The 12,500-nt window shown below is 45.8% G+C and overlaps 1 protein-coding gene across 1 annotated transcript in view; it reads right to left on the minus strand.

The window, feature by feature from the left end:
• Nucleotides 1-5,163: 5,163 nt before the first annotated feature.
• Nucleotides 5,164-12,500, minus strand: part of gabrr2b (gamma-aminobutyric acid type A receptor subunit rho2b) — a 15,992-nt gene continuing 8,655 nt past the window's right edge. The window contains exons 4-9 of the mRNA XM_077016373.1: nucleotides 10,241-10,464; nucleotides 9,984-10,066; nucleotides 9,729-9,869; nucleotides 8,854-9,006; nucleotides 7,735-7,943; nucleotides 5,164-7,576 (exon numbers count right to left, since the gene is read on the minus strand). Coding sequence (XP_076872488.1) covers nucleotides 7,262-7,576; nucleotides 7,735-7,943; nucleotides 8,854-9,006; nucleotides 9,729-9,869; nucleotides 9,984-10,066; nucleotides 10,241-10,464 — 1,125 coding nt within the window. The 3' untranslated portion in view covers nucleotides 5,164-7,261. The remainder of the gene's footprint in view (nucleotides 7,577-7,734; nucleotides 7,944-8,853; nucleotides 9,007-9,728; nucleotides 9,870-9,983; nucleotides 10,067-10,240; nucleotides 10,465-12,500) is intronic.

The following is a 12,500-nucleotide window of genomic DNA, read 5'->3' on the forward strand; positions in this document are numbered from 1 at the left end:
GTGTGTGTGTGTGTGTGTGTGTGTGTGTGTAGGTGAAGAGTGTGTTTTAGCTTTAACCGTGTGTGTGTGTGTGTGCGTGTGTGTGTGTAGGTGAAGAGTGTGTTTTAGCTTTAACCGTGTGTGTGTGTGTGTGTGTGTGTGTAGGTGAAGAGTGTGTTTTAGCTTTAACCGTGTGTGTGTGTGTGTGTGTGTGTGTGTGTGAGTGTGTGTGTGTGTGTGTAGGTGAAGAGTGTGTTTTAGCTTTAACCATGTGCCAGATCCTTTGTTGCTCTTCTCGTCTCAGTCAACAGGCAGTATCCCGAGTGGAGTGTCAGCTGCAAGTACAAAGTGATGTCAAATCTAGTGCCACGACTGTGACACACAGAATGCATTCACCTCTAAAATAACAGGCAGTGTTGATGTCAGGTTCAAATGCTCTGCTGCTGCAAGAGCATCAAATTCATTGTTTTGCTGTAAAAGTGAACCCTTTTGTCACAACTGTTAAATATTAACGACCTTCATACTAACATAAATTAAAACAGACCGTTGACTCCAGGGTTGTGGGTACATATACTGTTTTAGTCCGTGATGCACGAATGTTCTTCATTCTCAAGGCGAGTGTTTAAGGCCTGCAGCTAAAACTTGGGACGCGCCATCAGCGTGAGTGTCACGGTGTCCACGAGCGCTTACGTTGGCTTTTCCCCCTTAGTGCACTTTAATGTTCGGTTTCGTTTTCGACACCTTCGTTAAACGCTTCGGCTGGAGACTCGCGTTTGCTTTCCTTTCGTTTTAAGTCTAGCGCATGACAGTGGCATTCTGCAAACAGGCTGTGTGCCCTCAGCGCGAGGCTCTCGTGCCAAACCTGGAGCGCGTTCCACTGACCTGAAATCAAGTCTCGTGCTCGGGGTTCCAAGCGTGCAGCAGCTGGAGTGTCCACGCGCTCCCTGGGCAGAAACGAGCCCTGACAAACGAGCCCAGAGCCGACAGCGGGCCACGTGACATCTACAGAACAGCTGCTGATGCGTGTTGCCTATGGCAGGCAACTTACTCTGTGCATCATTTATAAATGAAATGGATTTAACCTTTGGGGGAAGATTTGGGCTGTTCTGTAGCTATAATGTCATAGCTATAATAGCTATAATGTCAACCAAGAGAGTTGCATGTATTAAATAAATGATATAAATGTCAAAGCTGGAGAACAGTAAACTCACTTTTTGATTTCATCGTAAGTGACCTTAACGCTAAATTAAGGCACTGCCTAAAGGCCGCCTTTGTGTTCTGAGCTATCTTGCACTACAAGACCAGTTAACTATACAAACGAATCCTCGTCGCTAAGCATATCAGCATGTTTTCAGACAAACGACAAAAAACTCTATTAAAACTCAGTAGCGTATGAGAGAATCATTTACACATAAATCAGTGGCATGTTGTGTTTCTGCCCAAATGTATCATGCTCGTGTTCTCTAGTCCCTCGCGACCCCGACTGGATTAAGCGGTTTAGAAGATGGATGGATGAACTCATTTATCGTATTTGTCATGCTCGTGGACTGTACAGCCTTACTGACGCTATGTTTAGCCTGCATGCGCAGTTCACCTTGTAAGCGACGACAGTGAGAGCTAACCGGGCCAACTGTTACCAATTGATATTTGTCAGCTCCTATTAATGTGCCTAAACTGTTTTTGCACACACACACACACACACACACACACACACACACAAACACACACAGTACTGATTTAGTGGAGTTGTCCATGGTCCTGGAATCTCCGCTACACGCACTCGCATTTGAATGAAAAACCGATCGCGGTTACTTGCGAGACGTTTTACAATGTCATCGCACCACCAGGTGTTTCGCGAGAGCAACAGCCCGAGCTTCTGGTTGTAAATCTGCGTACACATCCACTTATGTCCAATAGATGGCGGTATTTGACCGAGTATCTCACATCACAATTTACCACTATCAAGTTTCGACTTACATTATTTGATTTTTGAACGCCGGCATAATCGGTATGAAGTCCAACAGGTTAAAGTCCAAGAGCTTAAACAGGCTAAGTATTTTCACAGAACCTCACGATACATCCATCAATGATACACTTAGCTGTACAGTACTGATATTTAGGTCTACTACTGTTAAGCTGTAAACACCTATTAATCAGAAGTTTGTGTCCTTTTGTCTAATTCCACCAAAAATGATCTCCAGACAAGCATTTGGCCTTTTTTTGAATTGCCTGCTCTTTACGACATCTTTACGTCAGACTCGTACGATCCGGGTGACAAACGTAATCGAACAACGATCTGACACGAGTTCTCGTCGCCGTGGAAACGCCCACGCCCACTCAGGCTGATAGGGGCTCGCCAGCTGTCTTCTCCCTCGCGGGGTTTCCCTTTCATCATTTATTTTGTAAACACGCTCTTATTTTGTCGAAGCTCTTTGGTGCCATCAGTGGGAAACCAAGACAAGTTAGTGCCCCAAGACTTCTTTGATTTCTTTGATATGAAGAATTATATATCCCAATCCCCCCCTCCTCCCCCCCCCCCCCAAAAAAAAAACGACATCATCCAAAAGACATCACAAATCATTGGACCATGTCAGATTTACTACGACTGGGACATAGACCAGAACATATATTCTGAGACATACTGTCACTGACAGTGACCAAATGCTCATTAATGAAAGCATTAAAGTATACGTATATAAAATATACTAACAAATGACTGAATTAATCTATCGGCGATACTGGGACAATATGAACCCGTTGGATATGTCACACAGGGCGTTTTGTGCTTGCTCTGCTGAAGGTAACACCATGCCCACCTGTCCTTCTGGCCATGGCAGTAGGTTCTGATTAGCGTTCCAGTCTCTCTGGGTCCCTGCACCTTCACGTTGGACTGTGGATGATTACTGGATGAAAGACTCACGGTGTCTCCCAATCAATCCTCAGCTTCCCAGACCCAGGAGGTAAACTGCAGACTCCCGAGTAAACAGAACCCATCATTAAGAAGGCGTCCCTGGTCCACAAGGATCGGGAGAAGATGAACAATAGTTCACCCCTACCAGTATGGCGGTGGCCACGTGAAGGTGGATCGTCCATCCGATGTGTCCAATTAGTGCTTCCATTCCAGCTCGACAGCCTGGCGACTTGCCGAGCCGACAACATCGTACGTACGTCCTGCGGGTGACGGTTTACAAGAGATAATAAGCACGAGGCGCCAGTCGACAGGCTCACCGTGGTGCTGAGGAAGATCTGCACCTACACACACTTCAGAGGTGGAGGGGGTGTGGGTGGGGTGAGCTGGGGGCCACCAGGAGCCGGGCCACACGACCTCAAGGCCAGTGTGGGTGAGACGGATGTCAGGGCTGGAGCTGTGGGTCTTTGTGTGGTGGTAGTGGTGGTGGAGGACAACACCATGGAGACACCATGGTGACGACACTGGGGGCACCTCCCAGAACACATGAAGAGACGTTGTTGAGCGGCCGAGGTTTGAGGGTTTTTCTTTTCTCCTAACTTAATCTTAACTTTTTGTGAAATTTTTCTTTTTCGTGTTTCATGTGTCCATCAGACTTTATTTCAGAACTTTCAAATCCTATATATAGATTTTTTAGCGTATGGTCAGAATTTTGTAACTTGGGGTGCGACTTTACCATTCTGGTGTTCTTCGGCCAACGGCAGATTGTACATGCACAAAGTTTTTTTGTGTGTGTCTGTGTGATTTCTTGAAAAATGTTTTGTGTTCACAGACATGTGGGGTTTATTTCTACATCTCCACCACCACCACTGCCCTCAGCCATAGTGGTGTTTCTTAGTTAGGATGGGTAATCGACAAATTGAACACACTGTCTTTCTGTCTGTTTAGAGATATCCCAAATGCTCTGTCTTGCTTCTGGGCTTTGGTTCACATGTCCAACATCTGTATCGTTTGCTTCTGTCTCGGCACTCCATCCACACTCCTGAGGGTGAATGGATCTGGTTGAGTATGAATGACTAACCAACTGACAAACCCACGAAATACACCTTTGAGAGCGGCGTACCCAGAGAGCGGTGAGAAGTAATAAAACACTAAAGCTATAGAAATTTATCTGAATGAAGTGTGAAGTCGGTGTAGTTGCTGTGTGCAAAAAAAATGAAGACTTTTAACAACACTCTCCTGGTTCATACAGAGGGCACTGTTAGAGGCAGTCAGGAGAAAAACACCCCATTATGCAGGTATCTTCAGCTACTGCAGGTTCCTCCTGCTCCAAACTATCCTGAAGGAACTCCTGTGGTCATTCAGAGGCCCTTCATGAGGCTTAAATGAGGAGATCAGTTCAGGATCGGACTGCTGGATGTAGAGGTGATTTGTAGAAATAGCTCAAAGCAGTGGCGATCTCTGTTTATCCCATTTCAAAGGTGGTGCTCCTGATGGGTAACCTTGGGAACCTGTTCACTCTGCAAATGAATCTGCAACAGCTTCTACCTTCCTGCTCGAGATAGCGGTAAAATATGTACATTTTTCTTCTCGCCTTCCCCTGCAATGCGATTTACTTTCCCCCGGTTCCTTCACCATTCAGTCGTGACACAGACAGCATAACGGCGTACCGTCTCCGGCAGCCAGGAGACAAACGGCGCGCCTCCGAGACTCTTCAGCCGATCATAATACGGTTTGTTAGTTGGAGGGATTGATTAGAGCTCCTCAGAATGCCGACTATGATATGGATTACAGACTCATTGCGCTTCAGTACACAAATTCCATCCATGTGAGATTGTTGTGTGCGTTTGTATCAGTTCTTAAACGGTCAATACATTTTTTTGTGCAAGTTTTGCATGCTGCTTGTGATGCCTTTTGTCACATAATCCCATGAAACGGGGAGATATGGTTTCGTGGTAAACGTGGACTGTAATCACTATTCAATTTATCCAGCATATACATACGGGTCCAGGACAACGCTCTCAGATACAGCTCAGATGTTCCGTGTTTGTGGTCTTTGGTTATCGTTTCCCTGGTTCAGGTGTCCCGGATGACAGGCAATGCAGTCTGAAGTTCCCCGACGACTGGACTAAGAATCACAGGTCTAGGGAATCAAGATGTGACTCAATAAAAAAAAACATGAAGTAAAATCTTTATTCAGGGACTCACTACTGTTAAAAAATAAACAGTTACAGAACCATCATGGACATAAGCTCACAAAAGATCATGCATTTAACTTCCAAAAAAAAAAAAACGTAGACCTGTTTCTTCTTTTGGAAGGTGTGCAGATAAAGAAGCAGCATACATTCGTTTGTGTTTATGCAGCTGTGGTGCTGGGCTGGGCCTCCCACGGCCCGGACCAGCGCCGCTGGACCAAGGTGGGTGTGCTTTGGGTTCAGAGAGCATGCTGGGAACCAGGCAGAAGAGAAGGTCCACGCATGACTGGTTAAAGCAGCGAAACGCCTTCACTGACCTGAACGCGACCCGACGTCCTCTAGGAAAGTTCTGACTGGATTCTCAGGCTGAGTGGACAAATGATTTACTAAAGTAAATCAATCCATAAATAAACTGCCAACAAATTAGTGTATGTAAAACCAAGCTATTGGTTACTGGAAGACAATGGTCTTGCTTATTTAATAGGGCCTATTTGTCTTTATACTTCATACTAGAGAGGGTGCCCTACTGAACCGAGTAAACGTAAGTTAGTCAGGGCAATTTTCCAGAACCCACATAAGAAAATGAATCAACAGGGTTGTAAGCTATATGCAATGTTCACAGACAAGTACAGTTAAGGCTGCCCAATATCATCAGATCACTGAATAACTCGATACACATCCTTAAGCCTCGTCTCAGATAAACATATCAAGGAGAATAAATCGACAAAATACATTCAGAACACATTATATAATATCAGAAGTGGCACAACATTTGCAGGTTGATGCATTGCTCGAGACGTTCATAAAAAAATTATGAACTCAGAAATATGAAAGATTAAGTGATTTAATTATGCTTCCAAACAATGGTATCTGTTTTTTCTTGGGGTGGAGCAATGTTTTTATTTTTTAGTGGACAGAAGTAAAGCTAATACTTCCTGTTTTGCTTCTGATTAACCTAAAATAATTAATACCTACATTTCAATATTTCATACATTATTTATTTAATGTAAAAGTGAAGGCTGTCAACGAAAAAGTAAAGTACTTCTTCTTTACAACTTCATGATTGTAAAAACATCTTTACAACTCCATGATTGTAAAGACTTCTTTACAACATGACCATGAATCTGCTGCTGGTGTTCAGTGTCAGGTTATGACCAGCGACGAATGCTCATGGTGCAGATTAGCCGAGTCCTGGAGGCATATCTCAGAAGGCCCTAAAAGTGTTAGAAAATGTATTTCAAGTAAGATGTCACCCCATGTGAGACAGCACACAAAACCCACCCGACAGCACCGAAACACCGCATGACACACACAGAGCCCTGTACAGCATTTCCAAGAACTTAAGGTACAATGTTTAGAATCGGTTTGCTTTTATTCTAAAAATGATTAATGTAAACAAATTTGAACCGTCAGTCACATTCTGAGATGAGACGCACGCGTCATGAAGGATACCGGCCGTCTTCAAAGTGTTCCACCATAACAGATTTATAGGAATATGTCTGCTAGCATATGCACTGTACTTAATGTGAGTGGCAGAGCCAAGTTCCAGCGGTATAAGCAATCTGTGGTCTTTGTGAAGACCGGCAGGCTGGGCTGTTCTTATGCGCTGGTTGCTGGTTCGTTTGAATAGAGGTAAATGTAGTGGTTTTGGAACGCCACGGTAAGCGAAACTGGCTAGCTGGGAGATCAGCACCGAATATGCAGAAAGCGCAAAATTGACCAAACTAGAGTCTGAACACAGATAGCACAGCCGAGGTGTTGGCATGACATCAGTAATTCAACACGGAGAGCGGAGCGAGCCAAGCCGAGGGACGTTGATGTAAATCCCGCTCAGCAGAGCGTGCCCCCTAACCCAAAATAAACGTGGTGGGCAGATCAGAGCTGTGGGTAAGTCTCCTCGGGTTGCATCAGTCTTCATGGAGAACCGAATGACATCTGAGCACTGAAACCTCCTCCTACCATCTCAGAGGCTTTCACACAAACCTTCTCAGAGAAATATCATCCAGTTCTTTGAGAGCCCGGTGGTTTTTCCAGGGCAGCAACACGAGTCTTTCTTGATCTACTTTGGTCCAGATGATGGATTTTATTTTTTTTTATATGCTTCATTCATTTATATAAAAAAAAAGAAGAAGCATGATTGTTTTTAGATCTACACTGGTGCGGTCCGCCATGGGCCGGCTCACCAGTAAACGGCCCAGTAGATGAGGTTGAAGAAGATGTAGGCACCTGGGAAGATCATGCGAGAGTAGGTGTCAATGGCGTGGGTGTTCTGGATGATGCGGAACCCCCGCAGGCCTTTCTTCTTGGCCCCCGTGGACTCGTTGTCCAGGGAGAGGTGGACCACCATGCGCTCCTGCTTCTCGGGGGGCTCCTGGGCGGCGGAGGCGGAGGAGGGTCGGGTGTAGCCCGCCAGGCTATTGGCGTCGGCCTCGCTGTACGTGCCGTCCAGCATCATGGTCCTGGCGTGGGTCATCCCGCAGGTGCAGGGCAGAGTCTGCAGGGACACAAGACCAAGGTCGGCACCCGGGAACGGACCTTAACGACCACAGAATGAAGCCAACAACCGTTGACCATTTTTTCGGGCAAACGGCCGCAAAACAATCAGTGATAAACTAGAACCGAAGGCAGGCGTGGCCTGGGTAGAGGGATTACCTGTTCTCTAGCCTTTTCCCTGAGCTTACGCTCTTTCCCGTCCTTCACCGTGGTCAGGTAGTTCACCGCCGCGTACTCGAGCACGGAGAGGAAGACAAAGACGAAGCTGACCCACAGGTAGATGTCCACGGCCTTGATGTAGGAGACCCTGGGCATGGAGGCGTTGACCCCGGTGATGATGGTCGACATGGTGAGCACCGTGGTGATGCCTGCGGAGGAGACAGTAATACGCCTGTCTTGAATTTGTTGGAGCTTTTCCAACCAATCCCGGTAAGGGAGTCGAGTAAGCAGTGGCATAGTGTGTGTGGGCTTTTGTTCCAACTCAGCAGGGAGCACGTAGGGTCGGGTATGTAAAATCCCTACAGGAACTAGATCCATAAAGGAACTAGATCCCTGTAGGAACTAAATCCCCACAGGAACTACATCCATAAAGGAACTAGATCCCTACAGGAACTAGATCCCTATTGGGACTAGATCCCCTTATGAACTAGATTCATGAAGGAACTAGATCCCTGTAGGAACTAGATCCATAAAGGAACTAGATCTCCACAGGAACTAGATCCTTGTAGGAACTAGATCCTTGTAGGAACTAGATCCCCACAGGAACTAGATCCATAAAGGAACTAGATCCCTACAGGAACTAGATCCTTGTAGGAACTAGATCCCCATTGGAACTAGATCCCTGTAGGAACTAGATCCATAAAGCAACTAGATCCCTATAGGAACTAGATCCCCACAGGAACTAGATCGCTATGGGAACTAGATCCCTACAGGAACTAGATCCTTGTAGGAACTAGATCCCTGTAGGAACTAGATCCCCACAGGAACTAGATTCATAAAGCAACTAGATCCCTACTGGAACTAGATCCTTGTAGGAACTAGATCCCTGTAGGGTCTAGATCCCTGCAGGAACTAGATCCATAAAGCAACTAGATCCCTATAGGAACTAGATCCCTACAGGAACTAGATTGCTATAGGAACTAGATCCCTGTAGGAACTAGATCCTGCACAGAGTGTGGGACACCGGAAACATGGCCGACTGCATGCAGAGTCATTGCACAAATGAGATTAAGGCTCTGTCCAACACCACAAACGACATGATAATCCAGCGGCACACACCTAAGGACACCCTGGCGGGGACGGCGCGGCGGTCGATCCAGAAGGAGACCCAGGAGAGCATAACCATGAGCGTGGCGGGGAAGTAGGTCTGCAGCAGGAAGAAGAAGATGTGTCTGCGCAGGGTGAAGTTGATGTAGAGACGGTTGTACCAGCCTGCAGGAGAGAGACCAGCAGACCAGGATCAGAACAGACAGGAGAGACCAGCAGACCAGGATCAGAGCAGACAGGAGAGACCAGCAGACCAGGATCAGAGCAGACAGGAGGATATAAAGTAAAAGAAAAACCACAGCGATGCTTTGATTGAGATGTGGATTGTACTGTATCAGGATTTGGACTTATTTATATTTACATCTTGCTAATTGAAGCCGTATGCCATTCAGGAACATTCATGGAAATAAGGAGTACGTTGTGTTCATATAGAACAGGTTATTGCTGCTGTCAGTCAGCTTCAGCTTTCAGAATCAATTGGCCTTTAAGCACAAGCTGCTCCATTCAGCTCCGGGAAAGAGTTGCACTGCTAGCATTATGACTCCATCTCCATATTTACAAGAGCGATAGACCCCGAGCTTTTCACTTCAGTCCCCGTCAGAGACGCGAGTGACGAGATGCCAGATGGAATAAAGACAGAAGTGCCAGCCAGGCAGATACGTGCGTGCTCAAGGAACATTTTCATGACGATTAGACTCTGTACAGCTCCAGCGCGCATGGATTCTTCCGGAATGAAGCATTCGCTTGTTTGTGGAATAAAGTATACAATAAAACAAATGTGCATAAACATCTGAAAACCAAACTTGTTTTTTTTTCAAAACACGTTTGTTGTTTACATTATGTTTACGTTTACATTTATGCAACGCACCAGGGACAAAAGGCGATACCTGTGCTGCTGTAAAACGCCAGTCTGGAGGTGGTGTGGAACTTCTGAATAAGGAACTGAGAGAGGGAGATCTTGTCGTCTGTGCTGAGAGACTCGTCCCCGCTCTTCCAGTAGAGCATCAGATCCTCGTCGGTGTAGGCGTCTGTGGACAGAGAGCACCGCGGCGTTCCACCAACACCTGGGAAACGTAGTCCTAACTCGCCGCCACACTCGGGGACGCATACGAGCAAGAGAAAATATGGAGTTGAGAACTCACAGCTCTCCAGCTCCAGAGTGCAGGTCTGGGAGTCAAGCGGAAAACGACTGAAGTCCATGTTGCACGCTGCGGTTACCGTCACCCTGGAAACAAACAAGGCTCGCAAACAATTCTGCCAGTGTCTGTCTCAGCGATGAGTGGACAGTGAGGTGTTTTAAGCGGACTCCTCACAAAATGGAGTTATAACCATAAAACCAAGCCCTGATTATTCAAGTTCATCCATGTTCCAAGTCCTATTAGGTTTGACACCCCCTCACCTGAGACTGTAGAGGACCTGTCCGTCGGGATAGACCCTGATCATGATGTTGTCGGTGGTGGTGTCGTGGATGAAGGAGCGCTTGGAGTGGACGAAGAACACATCGGGAACCCAGATCTTCTTCACCAGGCGGCCGTCGAAGGTCATGCTCTTGTTGGTGGTGCTGGGGAAGGAGAGACGTTCGTCCTTCCAGTAGTGTCTCAGGTACAGGGTCATGGTGAAGTCCTGGAGGACACAAGGCGATGGATTCACCAAACCTCCTGCAGGACACACTCTGACCTTTGATTAATATGTCATACAGACTTGCGAAAACTGTTCTCAGAACAGCAGTTAATAATGTGGGCTTTGGCATTTAGCAATTACCATTTTTAGCAGTTCAGTTTAGTCTTGACATGGGTGAGAAGGTCCTTTGGTTGTGCAACATTTTTGGATATCACTCAAGCAGAGCTTCTAAGAAAACTTTCTATAATTAAACAATTTGCTGCTGGGAACGAACAGTCTGACTCAGTCTGGCCTGTTCCCTGTGCCACAGGTCACATCTCTTCTGAAAGGATCTGTGCTAGACTGGGTAGAAACATGAACCAGGCTTGAACTCCCCAAAGCTGCCATGGAAAAAAGACTAGCTTCACTGGGCCCTTGGGTGACATGGACAGATGAGTACAAATGAAAACGCCTCTATTGCCCGCTGTCGGCCCAGATCATGTGCGCGTCTGAAGTGGAGAGAGGCCCTCCCAACACCCTCCGCTCCATCCACCGCAACACTGCACATCTCACCGTCTTAGAAGAGCAGCAACCACGATGGCAAAAGTCCATCCACTGCATGCAAAACTCCACAGTGCTGTACGTTACACAAAACAACAAAGGGCTGATGAGAGAATCAGACTATTCGAATACAATCACAGTTGTACTTACTCACAAGTGTCAGACACCAGCAGTCACACCTCACACCAACCCACCTAACCTTAATCTTAATCCTAATCCTAATCCTAGTCCCAACCTTAAGCTTGGCCCAAAATCTAATCCTAATTCTCAGGTTCTCCCTAATCTTCAACCTAAAATCAAGTTACAGAATGTTGTCAACAGGATGTTCATAACACCTTGCTGAGTTTACTAAGATGGTCTATAATAAATTACATGTTCAATTACTTCTCAGGTTAACATCAACAGAAATAAAATTGGACACTCCAAATAAAGTGAAAAAACATATCAGATTATAAACTGAATTCCTCAGATGATAAACAAATCATTTAAGAGTCTCTTGATTAATCTGCTTGCTTAATCTGTATTTGGGGGCCTCACTACCGCTAAATTATTGATATGTTGCCGAGTCCGGTGAGTGTTTATTTAATCCAGAACCAAACTGCTCAAAATGAAGCGTCGCCCAACGAGAAAACAATTTTCACTCACTTCTGTTGCACTTAAGAGTTTGCAGAGTTGGTCGTGTGAAGCTGCTGTATTTCAGTACCCTTGGCAGTGTTGGCATGTGTGCTGTGTACGTGCTTTCACAAGCAGCAAGATCATTGGCCAATTCTAGCTATTCCTTACTCTGTCACTGGGTGAAACCTATGACCTATGACCTATGACGATGCCAAAATCTCCGTCTTCCGCATTCATTACACACGTGCAAATCACAGCCACTGGTAAACAATTAGCACCAATACAACAAACACTAACTGGCTGCACCCAGATGTCCATCATCAAGAACCTTCCACAACCAAACATACATGCAGCTGCTTGGCTATATTAGGATAGATTACGATTTGGCTAGAGCAGATTATAGTAAGATAGGTTGGATTTGGTTCGGATAGGTGGGGAGCAAAGTGTCTCCAACTGCTGGAGACCCAAACTGACGGGATCTTTTCCCCTCGTCTCTCTTCATATCGGCCTATTAAAAAAATGCAATGATCCAAATTAAATATAATCCTTGGTTGTCCTCCCTCATGGAGGTTTACACAACATGATGAGAATTTTCAGTCCAATTTGTAGCTCACAACTGAAGACTGTTAATTTAATTATCAGCACGTGACCCAACATTGCAGCACTGAGAGAATATAGATTTAATAGCACGCTTCCATCTCGCTGCCGTAGCCAAACCTATGGGGAACTATAACGCTTGGTTTCATTTAGTGCCAGTATAATGCTGAGGGGGCTATCTTCAGTACTGTTTGTAGGTACTAAGTGATAACTGCACATTTGAGTCAGATATGATACACATTGCTAAATGGAACAGTTCTGACTGTAGAATCTAGAGTCAAGAATAT

Source organism: Brachyhypopomus gauderio, chromosome 9 (assembly GCF_052324685.1).
Source record: "Brachyhypopomus gauderio isolate BG-103 chromosome 9, BGAUD_0.2, whole genome shotgun sequence".
Classification (NCBI taxonomy): domain Eukaryota; kingdom Metazoa; phylum Chordata; class Actinopteri; order Gymnotiformes; family Hypopomidae; genus Brachyhypopomus; species Brachyhypopomus gauderio.